The sequence below is a fragment of the Trichosurus vulpecula genome, chromosome 6 (assembly GCF_011100635.1).
Source record: "Trichosurus vulpecula isolate mTriVul1 chromosome 6, mTriVul1.pri, whole genome shotgun sequence".
Classification (NCBI taxonomy): domain Eukaryota; kingdom Metazoa; phylum Chordata; class Mammalia; order Diprotodontia; family Phalangeridae; genus Trichosurus; species Trichosurus vulpecula.
This window is the reverse complement of record NC_050578.1, coordinates 236,091,230-236,111,345: the sequence shown is the minus strand read 5'-3', so window position 1 is coordinate 236,111,345 and position 20,116 is coordinate 236,091,230. Positions and strand designations below refer to the sequence as shown.

Below are 20,116 nucleotides of genomic sequence, written 5' to 3'. Positions count from 1 at the left end.
CCTGATATTAAGTTTTATCGGTGTGTGCAGTGAGAAGGGGTTGCATGTGAGTGATGGTCTGGCAGTAAAAATGGCAAGATCTGTCAACTAATCAGACATGTGCAGTGTAGTAGAGTGAGGAATTGAAGATAATACTGAATATGTGTACCCAGGAGACTGGTAAAATGGTGATTCCTTTGGCAAAAACAGAAAATAATGATTCATCTCTCTAGCAGTTGGTGTTTATAATACATTTATTCAAATTAACCTAAAAGAGAACATATATATATATATATATATATATATATATACATATATGTATATATATATATATATATATATATATATATATATATAACTTTAAATGAAGGAAACTGAAGTTGGATTACCTCTTTAAAGCTGGAAGAGATCAAAGAGGTCTATTAATTCAATGCCTTCATTCAGCAGATAAGGAACTGAAAACTGAAAGTTGGAGTAATTTGTCTAAGGTCATATAGATAGTTAAGAAGCATAACCAAGATTCAAACCCAAGACCTTTGATTCCAATCCTATGTTCTTTTCCCTCTATCATGATGCTCTGGTGATCAAGGAGCAAAGACATGCAGCTAGACAGGGAAAGTTAGGACTTGCAGTGGCATTGTAGTCCCATTTCTCCATTCTTTTCATTGTACCCCGGTGGCTATCAATTAAAAAAAATTCTGCTCTGGGGCAAATTTTTATCAATATTTTTTTTAGAATAGTCCAATGATACCATTTATGATAGCCATTAGAAATAAGACATCATGATTCCAGATCGAATTTTCTTTTAAGATCAACCTTTCACAGCTGACTAGGGCTTTTTAATTACCTTACAGCATGCTTCCTACAGGTTTACCGGCCTCCCACAGAAATGGCACTGCCTGAGGTCCTTCATCCTTTCAATTTGTCTGGGAAAATGCTGTTTCTGGAGCAGTGGCTGCAGAAGTGGCGGGGAGGGTCATGTTGGACTGGCAGCAGAAGGGCAACAAGACAATCAAAAGAAATTACAAATCGAGTAGAAGATACCGAAGAGTGAGGGTTATGATTATGACAATGAGGAAGATGGCAGTATTCATGATGATGATAACTAACATCATTAGAGCACTCTAAGTACTGGACAGTATTTTACATATGTGATTACATTGGATCCTCAGAATGACCCTTTGGGGCATTAGCTACAAATGTCTATGTCATTATACCTTTTCTAGACAAGAGCTGAAATGACTTTCTCATGGTCACACAATGAGTATCAATGTCAAGATTTGAAACCAAGTCTCTTCTTAAACCACATTGTGGGCTCTTTATGCAAGGCTACTCGATACTGTGAAAAAGATGCTCCTCCTCCAAAAAAAGAAAGGGAAAATGCCCAATGATTTCCTTTTTTTTTTCTTTTTAGAAATCCACATTTGTAAGGAATTAGATGGTATAGTCATTTGAAATCCCTTATTTCCGGGGTCCAGTAGAAAGAATGCTAAATTGGGAAACAGAAGACATGAGTTGAAATATTGGCTTCATCACTCAGTTGTGTAACCATGGGGAAATCATCTTTATGAGACTCAGCTTTCTTTTCTATAAAATAAGGATCAGATTATGTCAGTGGCATAAAGCAGGTCTTTTCAAACTTTTTCCACTTTGGACCCCTTTTTTGTGTTTCAGCAGCATTCTAGCATTCCTTGGTGTTACATGGCCTGAGGGCATGCACAATACAAAGTGCCCATGCTTTGTGTTCAGAACCAAGGATGTAGTGAAGTTGCGGATCCAACACTGGCAAGTGCTGCCAGAAACACCTCAGATTCATTGCAATATTTAATTAATTTTTGGTCATTGCATGTTCAGAAACCTTTTACTGTTGCCAATTTTCCCCAATGCCATATGGGGTCAAGACCCACAGTTTAAGAAGTGCTGGTCTAAAATGAGGACCATAGAATCATCCCAAGAGGCGTGATTGATCTCCCACAGGGTGTAAAGTTGGATCACATCCCATTCATCACATGATATGAAATTGTCTCTAACAAATATCCATTTTTCTTTGACACAGTCATACCTACCTTTATTACTATACATCTTTTAACCTGCCCCCTCCTTCTGCTATTGGAATTCCCAATCTCCTCCCTTCTGATCAGGGAATCATCCTTTATGTCAATATGACCTAACTACTATCTGAGTACTTGCTACCTAGGCATCCACAGTTGCTGACACATAGAGGAATTCAGATATCGGAAAAAAATCCCACTTCTTGCCACTAAGATCACTTCATGGATGTAGTAGATGAAGCATTCACCCTTCCAAAGAGCATGGTCTTCCTTCTAGGGAAGAGACTGCAGAATAAGAGGAGGACCCCTACTCTTTTAATTTTGGTTAGGACAGGAGCAAGGATAATTCATCCATGTGCTATAGACCTATTTATAATATGGGTTGAATACATTGTAGACCATTTATAATATCCTTATCTCCCAAATCCACTCTACTGAGAGCTCTATCATCCTTGAAGTCTCCTAGGTGAGTAACCAAGGTGTTCACTTTGACTTCTCACTTTTGCTCACCACACATATCCAATTATTTGCTGATATTCTTATTAATTCTGCCAAAATGATTTACCTTCTTCCTTCTACTCATGTACAGTAGCCTCTTATTTAGTCTTCCTGTTTTATATCATTCTCATCTCCATTTAACCTCTACTTAGCTTTCAAAGTGATTTTCTTAAAGTGCATTTCTGACCATGATTCTCCAGTACTCCATAAACTTCAACGGGTCTTTGACATTATGATTAAACATGATTTTATCTTCATCTTTTCCATTTTCAATTTGGTTCTTACGCATTTAACACACACCTAATTATTAGTGTAGTAGTACATACGAGCAGGTCGTGGGTCCTGTCTCAAACACAACGGACAGAGCACCAGCCTTGGAAGCAAGAGCACTTGAGTTCAAATCTGGTTTCAGACACTTACTAGCTTTGTGAGTCTGGGCAAGTCATTTAACCCTCTTTGCTTCAGTTTCCTCGTCTATGAAATGAACTAGAGGAGGCAATTGCAACCTATTCCAGTATCTTTGCCAAGAAAACCCAAAATGAGGTCACGATGAGTTGGACAATACTGAAAGGACTGAGCAACAGTGTAAAATATAGAGGGGCTAGACTTAAAAATTTTACTGTTGGGAACATAATTAAAACAGAAAACTGCCGGACTAGATTACCTCTAACTATTCCCTCCAACTATGACCTATAATGAGATTTCTAGCTTTCTAAAAAATTAATTCAGAGAACTTTTCATTGCAAGGTTTGTAAAGGCTGCTCCAATCTCTAGTATTGAAAAAGGTTAAGAGATTTTTCCAAGCAACTAGTATTCATTTCAATAATCAATGCTATTAGCTGTGGATGAATTAATCTGATCACAGTGAGCATTGACTGTAAAGACTGTGTATAGATTGCTTTTGTAATAGTTTCTCATTTCCTTCTTATATAGCAGTATCCATTTCCCAGGTCGAAGCTTCTCATGCCAAATGACCACATTAGAATTCACACTGATTATAACCAGAGCATTGTGCTAAGAGATGGAAGAAGTACCTAGATCAGATAACTGATATTTCCTGCTCTGACACTGAAGAGTCTTGTAGAAGGATATGACACACATGTAGAGATATATATTGTAAATCAATATTCACTCCTGTTAAATATTTTTTGAAATAGCTCAGCAGTCAGGGTTGCAATGCTATCTTAAGAGACTAAAGTGTTGGAGAGATCAAGAAATTCTTAATGTAGAAGATGACATGAGTTCAGTTTAGAAGGAAACCAGGAATTCCAGAAAGTGAAAGTTTGACAGGAGATCCTGTCAGGCCTAGAGGAGAGCCAGCACAAAGGCAGAACAAGATTTGGACTGTCCATCATGCATGTGAAAAATCAACATTATGATTAATTTAATGAAATGAAATATATGTGAAATGGATATTTGCATATGTCCAGACCAACTGTGAAAGGTGTTGGGAGCTGGGTGGACTGGTATATGTATGGGGATTCTGCAATGAGCTAATCCATATGGGGAAGTAGATTGAAAAGTGTTGGCAAATTTTAAATGGCTTGATACAACATCCGGGTAGATTTTCACTCATTTCATCTAAGAGTGAAGGACTCCAAGTATAGCTGGTGACACCATAGTGTAAAGGGCATTCTTACCCACCCACATTTAGCTCCAAGAATTAGGCCTGGGCTATTGGCCATTTCTTCATTTTTTTTTCCATTCTAGGTACAAGAAGTGTAGTTTATAATTCGGGAGCTCAAGGCACATGGGTCCATAGTCCAGGAATCTAGGGTGGCTAGTGCATTGTACCCAGAAGTGAAACCTGGAAGAGCAAGGGTCAGGGGATGTTAACCCAAATGGGCTTTGAATTTCAACTTGGTGCAACTAAAGCACTATTGGAAGTGAGCTAAGATGTGAATCTAATCACCCTTTCCTCCAGAACCAGACCTAGCATTTATTAAGCACCTACTATGTGCCAGGCACTATGAGAGAAGTTATATGCTGTCCCTCCTCCCAAATTTGGAGGAATTTTTATGTGTTTTCTCTCTATTTTATTGAAGTAACTTTGTAAAGGCTAATCAGATATTAAATAGGTGCTAGTCACTGGGATGCTAAATATGAAGGAAGCAAACTCAGTGGGGGACACAGTAAAGAGAGATTCTTGAACCTGCTTTAGGGTAGTGGAGAATGCTATAGAGTATACTGAGGAAGGTGTAAACTGTAATGGCCTGGCCTTCAGGCCTATCCTTACATAAGGATAAATGTGAAATCTTACACATGAGTTAAAGAAAAATATTCAAGAGTGAGGAGGCTTGGTTGCATATTATTCCATCTGAAAGGATATCTTGGGAGTTTAGTGGACAACACATTCAAACTAAATTGAAGGTGTGTTACTGCAGATGAAAAAGGAACTGAATGCACTCTTACTCTTAGACTACAGAAGAAAAAAAAAGTTTAAGGCTAAGAAGGTTATAGTCACACTGTATTTTGCAGTGACCAGATAACATTTGAAGGGCTGTTTTCAGTTATGTGACTACATTGGTGGGCTGTAAAGCAGCCTGAAGAGGGTGACCTTGACAGGGAAGGGCATTTGATCCTGCCAAGTGAGGATGAGCTGAAGGAACTAAGGATGCTTTTCCTGGAAAAGAGAAGAGTCGGCAAAAAAAAAAGGTGACAAAGGAAGGCCTAGAGAATAGGAATCTTCATATATATACATGTATGTATATGTATATATATATATATATACACACATATAAACACCCCCCCATATATATTTACATGTATATACATAGATAGATAGATAGATAGATAGATAGGTAGATAGATGGATAGATAGATAGATATAGATATGAAGAGCTACTATGTGGTAGAAGGATTTGTCTTTTGCGGGGGTGGGGCTAGCCTTGAAGGCAAGAACTCAGACTCATTAGGAGAAGTTGCCAAGTGGCAAATGTCACTCACTTCCTAACAATTATAGCTCTCTCAAAAGTGGGATGGGATGCCTTGGGAATCAGTGAATCCTTTTTTCTTGCTCTAGAACTATTCAAGCAAACACTGAGTGACTACTTGCTGCAGATGATTTAGACGGGATCCTTTCTCATGTATGGCTTGGACAGCATTATCTATGATCATTTCTGAGATTCTATATCTACCCTTCAAATTTCCGCGAACCCTCTCTTCACAGGACTGTGATTTCTAACCCTTCTAGGACAAAATAAGATTCAGAACTTTAGAGACAGATGGGTATTTTCTTTGCAAAATTGTGTGGGTTCCTGACAGAAGATACTATATCCTTTGTGAAAAGGTAACGAGATTGTCTTGGAACAAATCATATAATTACCTCACAGAAATATCCAAGCATTGAGGAAACAGTTCCCATCTCACAACATTTCCTTGAGCCCAATGAGATAGAAAGAAGCTGCAGGGATCCATCAGTCACGTATAAGTGGCCTCCACAATTCATTTACATGCCAAGCAGACACCCTGATCACAGAAACATAGGCTGTTAGAGCCGAAACAGGCCTTGAATACGATCCGTTCCAAACCTCTTTCTTTAAAGAAAAAGATAAATAACACAGATATGGCAAGTAACTCACTCAAGGTCACAGAGCTCATAATTAATAAGGAGTGGCCTAGAACCAAGTTCTGATGACTCCAAGGCCAAAAGTCTTCTTGCTGGTATGCTTCTAGCACTCAGCAAGATCCTTCCTGAGGAATTAGTAGCAACTGACATTTTAATTAAAATTAGGGAGAACTGATAATAGCAGAGATGATAATGATGAACAAACATTTTTAAAGAACATGCTATATGTCAGGCACTAATAATAAATTCTGAAAAAGTGAAAAGGAATTCCACAGGACTGTTGGATTCCTTTCATAGGTCATCATGTGAACAAAGGTACATAAGAAATAAAATGTAGGGGTATCAACAAAGCATGATAAGTTGTCAGGTTTTGCTGGAGCATAGAGCATAGAGCATGATGAAGGATAAAATGAGACAAGTCTATCAGAGTAGGGAGACATCATTCTTTGGGGAACATTGCAAAGGAAAAACACAGAAGCTGTTTGAACTTCATGAACAGCAACTATGTGGTAAGATAGATATTGTGCTGAGCTTTGAGTCAGAAAAACCTAAGTTCAGATAAAGACATTGGACAATTTATTGAACCTGACTCAGCCTCCATTTCCACCTCTGTAAAACTGGATGATAATAGTAACTACCTCACGGGATTGTCATGTGGATCAATGAGACAATATATGTAAAGTCCTTTACAAACCTTAAAGCACTATGTAAATTCAATTATTATCTTCCTTATTAGAAGCTGGGTCCTAAGAACCTATTGAAAGAGTTTGATTGGAGGAGCAATGATATTGGTTCTATACATAAACAGCAACAATGATCCCTTTCCTAAAACTGCTAAAAGTTATACTTGAAACTTATTAAGGATTTGGTCTGCTGTCTAATTGCTCAGTCAGACTCAAGAGTCCTGATAGAATTTGGTCTTATGCAATAAAGCCCTCCCAATGGATGCCAAAAATGGGTCACGGAAGTAGGTACCTGCACTGTCTGTAGAGTGTTAGAGGTAAGGGTCCCTAGAGCTTTTTAGTCTCAAAGTCCAGAAATGGTTCATTTTGCCCTAAAGTCTTGAGTAAAGAAATAATTGATTTTAGAATATCATGATGGATTTCTTTGGGAAATTAACAGCACACATCTCCCTGCCCCCCCTCCAAGGTTTATGCTGCATTTCCCTTACAAAGAGATATATCCTAATTTAAAAGGAGACAAGATTGACTCATTTCCACATAGAAGTAGTGGGCTAGATTTCCACACAGGGTATTAATCTTTTAAAGAGTCACCCTTTAGGGTAATGGAACTAAGCCTATAGCGCATGCAATGCAATTCCCACCTAGGTGGATGCAAAATGATTACAGGGTTTATAAACACCAGGAAACAAAAGAACACATGTAGGAGCTCAAGATATGATTTTTATTTAGAGGAAATTTAGAGATTTGGGGCACAAGGAAATAGATGACAGCCATAGATTCTTTGAAATGTGTCTTCTAGTGACACTTCATGAATTCAGGGAAAAAGCAGTCTTCTTTGGAAAGTAGGAATGTTGACAGTTGTACTGACCCTGCTTATTCCCTCATCACCATCTCTACATTATTGAAGACAGCATCAGAGAAATTCATGGGTGGGAGGGACTCACAATCTACCCATCTAAAAACATGAAAGAAACTCATTTTGCACTTTGGAGGATTTTAAGGCACTGTAAATTTGCTAGCTATTATTAATAGTCAGGAAAATGCAAGCTTAATTCCAGCTACAGACATTTACCAGGTGTGTGACCCTAAACAAGTCAATTAACTGCTCTCTGCCTCTGTTTCCTCATATGTGAAATGGAGATAACAAGACCACCTGCATCTCAGAGTTGTTGTCAAGATAAAATAACATTATAATTGTAAAGCACTTTGCAAATTATAAAGCATAAATTATCATCATCATCATTATGGAAGTAGCTGATGAAAGACAATAAATCACAGAGAAATGTTACAGTAGCTTAAATCATTCAGAAATCCTCCTTAGTTATAGTCTGCATATCCCAATAGCTCAGATCACAATTATAAATTAATGGAATATCAGCACATGCAGGAACTTTATGGATATTAAACATAGCCCTAGCATTGACAGATATGGAAACTGAGGTCCAAAGATTGACAAAACATACTCACATTGATTACATGGTTATAGTTCAATACTTCAGTGAGCCATGATTTTCATCAGTGTGGGTATCTCTCCACCGCAAAGGTGTCCAACAGACTGCCCACTGTGCCTGCCAATATTTGCTAGTTTGCTGAACCAGATTAAAATGTATTTGGAAAATATGAACAAGATAAACAAAGATACAATGGAAATAGATAATGTTAATGTGTGGTTTTCTAATTCAATATGTGGCCCCCTGCTATTAAGCACCTAGCATGTGTTGGACACTGTGCTAAATGCTTTACAAGTATTATCTCAATAGATCCTCACAACCATGGGAGGTAAGTACTACTCTTATTATTTTACGGTTAAAAGAAATTGAGGCAAACAGAGGTTAAGTGACTTGCCTAAGGTAACATAGCTAGTAATTCAGTGTTACAAGGATTCTTATATACAGTTTCCTGGCTCCTATTTCTACTTGAGTTTGAAACTGCTACTCCAGTGATTCAGATCAAATCCCTCTATTTGCCAGTTGATAGTCTTGAAGGGTTGCACTGGGACTTTTTTCATTCTGGTGATCAATGTTCTATTGATAAGTATCTCTTTACTTAACTGGGTTTGCTGAATCTCAGATGACAAGCACAAAAGCACACAATCCATTGTAAAACCTATCCTCAAAGTCTTTCTGGTTTATTAGAACATATCCGTATTTCCCTCTACTCTCAGAGTCATCCCCATGCCTGTCTTCGTGATTCTTCCAGTGAGGTGCTAGGTGCTAGCGAAGACTGTTTAAAATTCAGTTCACTTCAATTCAATCAGCATCTAAAGAGTTATTAAACTGCCTATACCCTTTGATCCAGCAATACCCCTACTGGGGTCTATTTCCAAAGATGATTAAGAAAAAGGAAAAGAACCTATATCTTCTAAAATATTTATGGAGACTCTCTTTGTGGTGACAAAGAACTGGAAATTGAAGGCCTGTCCATCAACTGTGGAATGGATGAACAAGTTGTGGTATATGATCAGAAAGCTATTGTGCTATAAGAAATGATGAGCTTAATGCTGTTAGAAAAACATAGAAAGACTTATATGAAATAACAAAGATCAAAAGGCACAGAACCAAGAAAACTGTATATGGTAACAGTAAAATTGTTTTAAGAACAACTTTGAGTGTGTCATTTTGACTATCATATATATATATATATATATATATATATATATGCAAATTAAGTACAAAAGACATATGAAGGAAGATGCTGTCTGCATCCAGAGAAAGAACTGATAAATAAAAGTAATAGAATGAGATATATATATATATACATACATATATATATATATGCATATACATATTTGTGTCTAATGGTAGGCATCTCTAGGGTGGGGGAGAGGGGAAAAAGGGGAAAAAAGAAAACTACATGTTAACTTTATTATATATTTAAAAGGAATGTCAAATTATATATAATAGATTTACAGTTTCACATGCAACTTTGTTTTTTTTTAATTATACTATGTTATGGAAATGCTTGTTTTATTGCATAAATAAAAAATGAAATAAATTTAAAAAGTAAAAAGAGAAAAAGCTTAAAAGTGACTCCTACTCTAAGTCCAAAGGCACTATGCTATGTGCTAGGCTTACAAAGACAACACTACAACAGCTGATGACTTCAAAGAGCTTACATTTTTCTTCAGGTGATATATTATTTAAACAATAAATAAGTACAGAATATAGATGTTTTCAAGGGGGCAATGATACTAACTGGGCAGGAGAATCAGAAAGGGCTTTGTGTAGGAGATGATAAATGAGCTGTGCATTTAAAGGAAGCTAGAGATCCTTTGGCATAGAAGTGAGATGGCTATTCAAACCAGATATAAGCAAATACCTTTGAAAAGTCATAGAGGTGTGAGACAGAATGTTGTGTATGGACCACAGTGAGCAGGTTTATTTAAGTTTTTTAAAAGACTGTTATTATTTCCAACCCATAATCACGTTGTGCTTGTCTATACCACTATCAAATTTGCAGGATGGTTTTGAAAGTCAATAGTGTATTTTTGTTTTACATGTCCATATTTAGTTCCCAATGGCCTTGTAGTAACCAGGTATCATTTCCTTATTAGAAACCAAGCCATGGGAAAGAGGATAGCATACATCACAATATAAAGGGCTCTCATTCTCAGTCATGATTGCCATAAAGTATAGGGGATAATACCATAGGGAATTATTTATCAGGAGCTTAGTTACTGACAGTTATTGCCTTTCAAAAGCAGCTAGCTGATGTAACAGTTAGAGCACTGGAGCCAGAAACAAGAAGACTTGAAGTCAAATCCAGCCTCTGATTTAGTAGCTATGTTACCTTAAACAAGTCATTTAACTCCTGTTTGCCTCATTTTCTTTAACAGCAAAATGGTGGATAATAGTACATACCTGCCATGATTGTTGTGAGGATCAAATGAGATTTGTAAAATGCTTAGCACAGTGCCTGCCATGTAGCAGGTGCTTAGCAAATTGTTTCTTACTGGACATTACATATATATATATATACACATATATATATATATATATACACATATACATATAAATATATACATATATATATATATATATATATATATATATATATATATATATAGGCATGAGTACTATACACAGAGTGTTTCTTTTTTAATTATTCTTACAAGGGATGGTTTTCTGGGTGGAGGGATTGAGGAAGGATATATTCAGAAATGAAGGAGATACAAAACCAGGCATAAATACACATTAAAAAGAACACTGTAAGTTAAATACTAAAAATGAATCAGAAATTAGATTAAACATAATTATCAGTCTTGGCTAGAATACAAACGGGGAACCATACTCCTTGCCCCCCACACCAGTACATAATGGTGGGCTACAGGAGTAGAATATTGATAACTGCGAAATGTAATTTTTATTTGTTTTTAATTTTCCAAGTGACCACAAATCCTAAGAGTCTTAAGATTGTAAGTATACAGGTATAATTCCATTGTTCATTTTAGGTTGGACTCAAGGAGAACTATTCATTTGTCCAAACCAGCTTTCAGCTATTTTACTAAATTGCTCTTATTTGTAAATTTAATTGCATCTTTTCTGCCCTCATTTTCCTTGACCTTCCAGTGGTGTTAGATTTGGTGAACCTCCGGGTGGAGCCAAGATGGTGGCTGGAAAGCAGGGACTAGCATGAGCTCCCTGCTGAGTCCCTCCAAAGACCTATAAAAAATAGCTCTGAACCAATTCTAGAACTGCAGAACCCACAAAACAGCAGAGGAAAGCAGGGCTCCAGCCCAGGACAGCCTGGATGGTCTCTGGGTGAGATCTATCCCACACAGGAGCTGGGAGCTGGGAACGGAGTGGAGCAGAGCCCAGCATAAGCAGCGCGGACCAATCAGACCAGGAGCCGGCTGGAGGGGGCCCTAGCGCCCTGACTCAGTGAGCTGTGGCAGTTACCAGACTTCTCAACCCACAAACACCAAAGACAGAGGAGAAGGTTAGTGGGAAAAGCTTCGGGAGTGGAAGGAGTTTGCAGTTGGGCCACCGCCCCTGGGGCAGTGGAGGTGGGGCAGCTACAGCTGCATTTGCTTCTGGCCCCAGGCCCACCTGGTGGGAGGAATTAAGTGGTGGATCAGAGCAGGAGTGCACAGCCTACTGAAGAGCTAAACCCAGTCCGGGTTGGGGGTTCTTGGGGAAGGAGGAGTGCTGGTGTGGCAGAGCTGGCGCATCCCCCCAAAACGTGGAACATAAAACTCTTTAGTCTACAAGTAGTCATACCCCGCTGAAAAACTCAAGGGTCAAGTTAGTTGGTTGGGAATATGGCCAGGCAGAGAAAACACACCCAGACTCAGTCTCAGACTTTGGATTCTTTCTTTGGTGACAAAGAAGAACAAAACATACAGCCTAAAGAAGTCAACAAAGTGCAAGAGCCTACACCAAAAGCCTCCAGGAAAAACATGAACTGGTCCCAGGACAAGGAAAAGCTCAAAAAGGATTTGAAAAGCAAATTAGAGAAGTAGAGGAAAAATTGCGAAGAGAAATGAGAAGGATGCGAGAAAACCATGAAAAACAAGTCAATGACTTGCTAAAGGAGACCCAAAAAAATACTGAAAAATACACTGAAGAAAACAACACCTTAAAAAATAGACTAACTCAAATGGCAAAAGAGCTCCAAAAAGCCAATGAGGAAAACAATGCCTTGAAAGACAGAATTAGCCAAATGGAAAAGGAGGTCCAAAAGACCACTGAAGAAAATACTACCTTAAAAATGAGATTGGAGCAAGTGGAAGCTAGTGACTTTATGAGAAATCAAGATATTATAAAACAGATCCAAAGGAATGAAAAAATGGAAGACAATATAAAATATCTCATTGGAAAAACCACTGACCTGGAAAATAGATCCAGGAGAGATAATTTAAAAATTATTGGACTACCTGAAAGCCATGATCAAAAAAGGAGTCTAGATATCATCTTTCAAGAAATTATCAGTGAGAACTGCCCTGATATTCTAGAGCCACAAGGCAAAATAGAAATTGAAAGAATCCATCATTTGCCTCCTCAAATAGATCCCAAAAAGAAATCTCCTAGGAATATTGTCGCCAAATTCCAGAGCTCCCAGATCAAGGAGAAAATACTGCAAGCAGCCAGAAATAAACAATTTGAGTATTGTGCAAACCCAATCAGAATAACCCAAGATCTGGCAGCTTCTACATTAAGAGATCGAAGGGCTTGGAATACGATATTCCAGAGGGCAATGGAGCTAGGATTAAAACCTAGAATCACCTACCCAGCAAAACTGAGTATCATGCTCCAAGGCAAAATAATGATTTTCAATAAAATTGAGAACATTCAAGCTTTCTCAATAAAAAGACCAGAGCTGAACAGAAAATTTGACTTTCAAACACAAGAATCAAGAGAAGCATGAAAAGATAATCAAGAAAAAGAACAAGAAAAAGAAATTGCAAGGGACTTACTAAAGTTGAACCATTTTGTTTACATTCCTACATGGAAAGATGACATGTATGACTCATGAGACCTCAGTATTAGGGTAGCTGATGGGAATATGCATATATATATATATATATATATATATGTATGTATACATATATAAGTGAATGTGTATGTGTGTGTGTATGTATATATATATTATATATATATAATATATATTTATATATAGACAGAGAGAGAGAGAGAGAGAGAGTGGGCACAGGGTGAGTTGAAGATGAAGGGAAGATATCTAAAAGAAATAAAATCAAATTAAGGGATGAGAGAGGGATATATTGAGAGAGGGAGATAGAGAGAGATAGAATGGGGTGGATTATCTTGCATAAAGGTGGCAAGAGGAAGCAGTTCTGTCGGAGGAGGGGAGAGGGCAGGTGAGGGGGGAATGAGTGAATCTTGCTCTAATCAAATTTGGCCTGAGGAGCGAATACCATACATACTCAATTGGGTATCTTACCCCACAGGAAAGAAGAGGGAATAAGATAAAAAAGCAGGGGGGGGGATGACGGAGGGGAGGGCAGATGGGGGTGGAGGTAATCAAAAACAAACACTTTGGAAAGGGGACAGGGTCAAGGGAGAAAATTCAATAAAGGGGAATGGGTTGGGAAGGAGCAAAATATAGTTAGTCTTTCACAACATGAGTATTGTGGAAGGGTTATATATAATGATACACATGTGGCCTATGTTGAATTACTTGACTTCTTAGGGAGGGTGGGTGGGAAGGGAAGAGGGGAGAGAATTTGGAACTCAAAGTTTTAAAAACAGATGTTCGAAAACAAAAAAAAAAACGTTTTTGCATGCAACTAGAAAATAAGATACGCAGGCAATGGGGCGTAGAAATTTATCTTGCCCTACAAGAAAGGAAGGGAAAAGGGGATGAGAGGGGAGGGGGGTGACAGAAGGGAGGGCTGACTGGGGAACAGGGCAACCAGAATATATGCCATCTTGGAGTGGGGGGGAGGGTAGAAATGGGGAGAAAATTTATAATTCAAACTCTGTTGAAAATCAGTGCTGAAAACTAAATATGTTAAATAAATAAATTTAAATTAAAAAAAAAAAGATTTGGTGACCCTCTCCCTCTTTCTCAATGCCCAGTTTTTCCTTAATTTCCTTGAATTGTTCATTTTCTGTCTCCACTGATTTCTCCTCCAAACCCTAAAAGGGGATACCCATGAATTTATTATCTGTGTTACTTTTTCCTTTTCTCTTTACATTCCTTATTTCAAATTGTCTTGCCTATGCAATCTGACTCTTATCTTTATCTTCAATTTGTTTCTAGATTTTAGTCTCTTAATTTCTTTTATTTTTTCAGTTGACAAGCATTCATTTATTTTTACTCTCCCACCTCTCCACAGTTCTCAAGGAAAGAAATCTAAACTATCAATAGCCATATGAAAAAAATCCCAAATCAGTTAAAATTGGGGAAATGATAATTGTCAGATCCATATCTCTTTTTCTGTATTTCTTTTAATTTATTATATACACATGTGTGTTTAACATTTTTTTCTTTATAAAGTTCCAGATTCTCTCCCTCCTTTGCTCCCTTTCCCCATCCACTGAAAAGGCAAACATCAATTATGCATGTTAAATCATGCAAAACTTATTTCTATATTAGCCATATCAGAAAACAAAGCAAAAAAATGAAAGTGAGAAAGTCATACTTCATTTTGCACTAAGAGTTCATCAGTTCTCTCTTTGGAAGTGCATAGCACTTTCTTTCATAATGAGTCCTTTTGGAAGTATCTTGGACTATTGTATTGAACAGAGTAGTCAAGTCTTTCACAGTTGATCATAATTCTAACATTGTTGTCAGAATGCACAATGATCTCCCAGTTCTTCTCACTTCACTTTGCATCAGTTCATATAGGCCTTGCCATGTGTTTTTCTGAAACCACCCCCTTATCATTCCTTATTACACAATTGAACTCCATTACAATGGTATGCTACAACCTGTTCAGCCACTCTCCACTTACACCCCCTCAATTTTAAATTCCTTGCCCCCACATAAAGAGCTGCTATAAATATTTTTGTACGTATTGGTCCTTTTTTCCTTCTTTGATCTCTTTGGGGTACAGATCCATTAAGAGTATTGCTAGATCAAAAGGTGTACACAATTTCATAGCTCTTTGGACATAGTTCCAGACTGTTCTCCGCAATGGCTGGAACAGGTCACACTCACCTCTAGCATTTGTCATTTCTGATGGGCACAAGGTAGTACCTCAGAGGTGTTTCAACTTGCCTTTTTCTTGTCAATAGTAATTAAGAAGAGTTTTTTTATTTGATTATAAATAGCTTTGATGGCTCGCCGGCTTCGTCGGCCGGAGCTCCTGCCGGTTACATAACAACGCCCGCACCGGCTGTGGCTGCTTTCCCTGCGACGCCGCGTCGCCCCCAGGATGCTCTAGAAGCTCCCCCTTCCCGGCCGCCGGCTCCCCAACAAGGCTTGAATGACAGAGGAAGTACCCTCCAGTGCACTTAGTGAGGTCAACCTACGTCTTCTTTGCCACGATGACATAGACACAGTGAAGCAACTCTGTGGTGACTGGTTCCCAATTGAGTACCCTGACTCATGGTATCGTGACATCACTTCAAATATGAAATTTTTTTTTCCCTTGCTGCAACTTACAGAGGAGCCATTGTGGGCATGATAGTTGCTGAAATAAAAAGTAGGACAAAGGTACACAAAGAGGACGGAGATATTCTAGCGTCAAACTTCTCTGTTGATACACAGGTCGCATACATCTTAAGTCTAGGAGTGGTAAAAGAATTCAGAAAGCATGGAATAGGTTCCCTTTTACTTGAAAGCCTAAAGGATCACATATCTACTACGGCTCAAGACCACTGCAAAGCAATCTACCTGCACATCCTCACCACTAACAACACAGCAATAAATTTCTATGAAAATAGAGACTTTAAGCAACACCACTATCTGCCCTATTATTACTCCATAAGAGGGGTCTTCAAAGATGGCTTCACCTATGTGCTCTACATCAATGGGGGACATCCTCCTTGGACAATTTTTGACTACATTCAGCACATCGGGTCTGCATTAGCCAACCTGAGCCCGTGTTCAATTCCACAGCAGATTTATCGCCAGGCCCAGAGTCTTCTGTGCAGCCTTCTGCCGTGGTCAAGCATTTCTGCCAAGAGTGGCATCGAGTATAGCAGAGCCATGTGATTTGGTCAGAAGGCCCTTCCCAGAAGCCACCAAGAGGTGCCTGAGTATCTAATTACCTTCACCTGAGAGCCTCGCCTCTGCACCTCTATAAACCAGCCCTGTGGGATGGGCTCTAAAGGTGGAGCTGCCACCTGTTGGGCTGTCAACCCAAGCTGCTGTTCAGTGAGCCTTTGGAAGCCTGGGATCAGCAGACCAGGGATGATGACGGAGAGGCACATGGAGAGTATTTTGTACCTTCTGCTCCTGAAGCCATTTACTTTTGCACTGATGCTGCTAACCCTTGCTCCCATGAACGCTCCAGATCTCGCTAGCAAATCTACCCTCTGTGGACTAGATGGGGATTTGGCCTGACTTATTGTGACGCCCCCTGTTCCCCTCTCCTGGAAACAGGAGGATGTGAGTAGATTTTCTCCTTTCGTACCCAGGACCTCATAGCTGAAGAGAGGAGCCCCTCCCCTACCTGCTGCATCCTCCACCCTCATACTCCTGCTGGTTGGCATGAACTGTCCACATGACCGCCACTCCTTCATTCTGAGTAAACTAGCTTGGCCTTGAGGAGAATGTAGCTTCAGAACAATAGAGCAAGTGATTAAGGGAAGGCCAAAGGCCCTCTGGGAACATGAAATAACCAAGGCCAGCTGATAGCTGAGGCTCAGCGCAGAAGGCTAGGTCAGAAGCTACTCTTGCCTCATCCTTTGAGGATTGTCAAGATATATGGGCACAGAACCTTTGGCATTGTCCCCCGGAACAGACTGTCATGTCAGATGGCCCGGCTTCTCCAGCAAAGTGGACTCCTGATGACCTTGGTATAGGGTGGCTCGATAGCAAGGGTTCATTCCCTGGTTCACCTTGAAGACATACTGTCTAATTCCCTTCTGCCTTGGACTTTGCTCAACCCTGAAGAGAGAGATCAGAATTCCTATTCCATGATGAAATACATTGTCTGCCTCAGCTGAACTGGACCTAGGGGTGGGAAGGATGAGAGCTCTGCAGTATTCCCGAGATCAAGCCTAGGATTTTTCCCTGTCTAGATGATTCCCATACCTGAGCCTCCTCAGCCATCAACTTTAACAGAGCCACCATGATTTCTCTTTGTATAGAAAGTTATGAACATGGATCCCAATATCTGGCTCCTCCATGCAATCCGTGTAAGCGGCCCTGGTCCTAGGGGGACAGAGCCATGTGCCTTGTAGTTTTCAGCCCCAATGGAGAAGGTTTTTTCTTCCTCGGGATTCACTGAGGGGAGGAGACCATGGCAGTAGCTCAGCTGTTTCAGTTCTGTGAAGTGTGCTTGCAGCATGAGATCTGTCCTTGCCATCATGTTCAGTTGTCTCCTGGCCCCTAATGACCCCTGTAGTTTCTGAGGTACAGTGTAGTACCAGCCTCCAAGAGTACCCAGTGTCCAGCGTTAAAAGCAGCCATTCTTACAAACCTCTAAACCTGAGTTGGGGAGGGGGAGAAAAACCCAGACCTCCTTCCCTGCCCCACACGAGTCGAATCTTCCCTAAATCTCTTTTAGACTTTTTTAATCTGTAGGACTTTTCCAGGATCCTAGGGCAATCAGCCACCATCTTCTAGTCCTAGTGATGGACCCGCCCACCCTGGTGGTAGCCTCCTGGGGAGGTACAATAGTTAGAGAAACCTCAAAATTAAGGGGGAGCCCCTTGGGCTGGACAAGCATTTACTGTTTTGTGCGTCCTTCATCAGTTGATGGTTTGTATTGCTCCCACCCTCTTGTCCCTTGGGGGTGGGCAAGCATCATAAAGTACTTGATTTTAAAAGAAATTAAGGGCAATGGTGATACTATTGGTACAAGTGGGGTTAGGTTTCCTCCTAAATAAGTTTTGACAGCTTCGATGCCGGCCAGTGCTGAGGCCCCAGTGTGGTCTTATATTTAATGATAAAATAAAGATGTTCGTCTGATTTTGTTTTCTGTGCTGAGTGGTGGGGAGAACTTTTCCAGATCTTAAGCGTCTGGACATGCAGTGCTCAAGCTAAAAACAACTTGCTGTGGCCCCTCAGCACCCCTCTCTCCCATAATAACTGTAGTGTCCGACTTGTTGTTAAATGGATTGTAGTGTTTTGTCTTATTAGAAAAACAACAACAGAATAAAATCTTAATCGAAAAAAAATAAATAGCTTTGATTACTTCTTCTGAAAAGTACCTGTTCATATCCTTGAGCACCCATCAATTGGGAAATGGTTCTTATATTTACAATTTGACTCAGTTCCCCATATATATCTGAGGAAATAAGGTCTTTATCAGGGAAATATTCTATCTTTTTTTGGTATTACTTCACCGTTCATAGTAGTTTCCTTTATTATCTCTTTTTAATTAGGTCTATTTTTGCTTTTGCTTTGAGATCGTGGTCACTATCCCTTCCTTTTTTACTTCAGCTGAAGCAAAACAGATTTTGTTCCAGTCCTTTATTTTAACTCTGTGTGTGTCTTTCTGTTTCAAGCATATCTTTTGTACAAATATATTGTTGGATTTTAGTTTCTAATCTATTTGGTTATCAACTTCCATTTTGTGAGTTAGCTCATTCTATTCACATTCACAGTTATAATTATTAACTGTATATTTTCCTCTGTCCTATTTTCTTCTGTTTATCCTTCTCTCTCTCTCTTTTTATCCTGTCCCTCTTCAAAAATCTATTTTACTTCTGACCACTGCTTCCCTTAACCAGCCCTCACTTTTATCATACCCCATCCCCACATTTTTTATCCCCTTCCCCTCCTATCTCCCTATTGGGTAAGATAGATTTCTATACTCAATTGAGTGTGTGTGTGTGTGTGTGTGTGTGTGTAGATATGTGGATATATAGATATATTCTTCCCTCTTTGTAAGTTGTTTTTTTTTCCAAAGAGAAATTTCACATTTCTTCTTTGACAGTGTTATTGTTTCTTGAAGTATCATGAAGTCATTAGCTTCTACTTACCCAATTCTAATTTTTTTTCACATTTTATTTTATTTATTTATTTTTTAAAATTTATTTAACATATTTAGTTTTCAGCATTGGTTTTCACAAGAGTTTGAATTACAAATTTTCTCCCCATTTCTACCCTCCCACCCACTCCAAGATGGCATATATTCTGGTTGCCCTGTTCCCCAGTCAGCACTCCCCTCTGTCACCCCACTCCCCTCCCATCCCCTTTTCCCTTCCTTCCTTGTAGGGCAAGATAAATTTTTACACCCCATTGTCCGTGTATCTTATTTTCTAGTTGCATGCAAAAACATTTGTTTGTTTTTGAACATCTGTTTTTAAAACTTTGAGTTCCAAATTCTCTCCCCTCTTCCCTTCCCACCCACCCTCCCTAAGAAGTCAAGCAATTCAACATAGGCCACATGTGTATCATTATGTATAACCCTTCCACAATACTCATGTTGTGAAAGCCTAACTATATTTTGCTCCTTCCCAACCCATCACCCTTTATTGAATTTTCTCCCTTGACCCTGTCCCCTTTTGAAAGTGTTTGTTTTTGACTACCTCCACCCCCATCAGCCCTCCCCTCCATCATCCCACCCCATTTATTTTTATCTTCTTCCCTCTTCTTTCCTGTGGGGTAAGATTCCCCATTGGGTATGTATGGTATTCCCTCCTTAGGCCACATCTGATGAGAGCAATGTTCACTCATTCCCCTGTCATCAGCCCTCTCTCCTCCTCCCACAGAACTGCTTGTTCTTGCCTCCTTTATGCGAGATAATCCACCCCATT

At 39.2% G+C, this 20,116-nt stretch overlaps 1 protein-coding gene across 1 annotated transcript; it reads left to right on the top strand.

The window, feature by feature from the left end:
• The first annotated feature begins 15,550 nt into the window (after positions 1 to 15,550).
• On the top strand, positions 15,551 to 16,495 carry LOC118854128 (N-alpha-acetyltransferase 60-like). Its single transcript, XM_036764462.1, is given in 2 exon segments — positions 15,551 to 15,822; positions 15,825 to 16,495. Coding segments are annotated over 2 exon segments (729 nt in total). The 5' UTR covers positions 15,551 to 15,669; the 3' UTR covers positions 16,401 to 16,495.
• Positions 16,496 to 20,116: the final 3,621 nt, after the last annotated feature.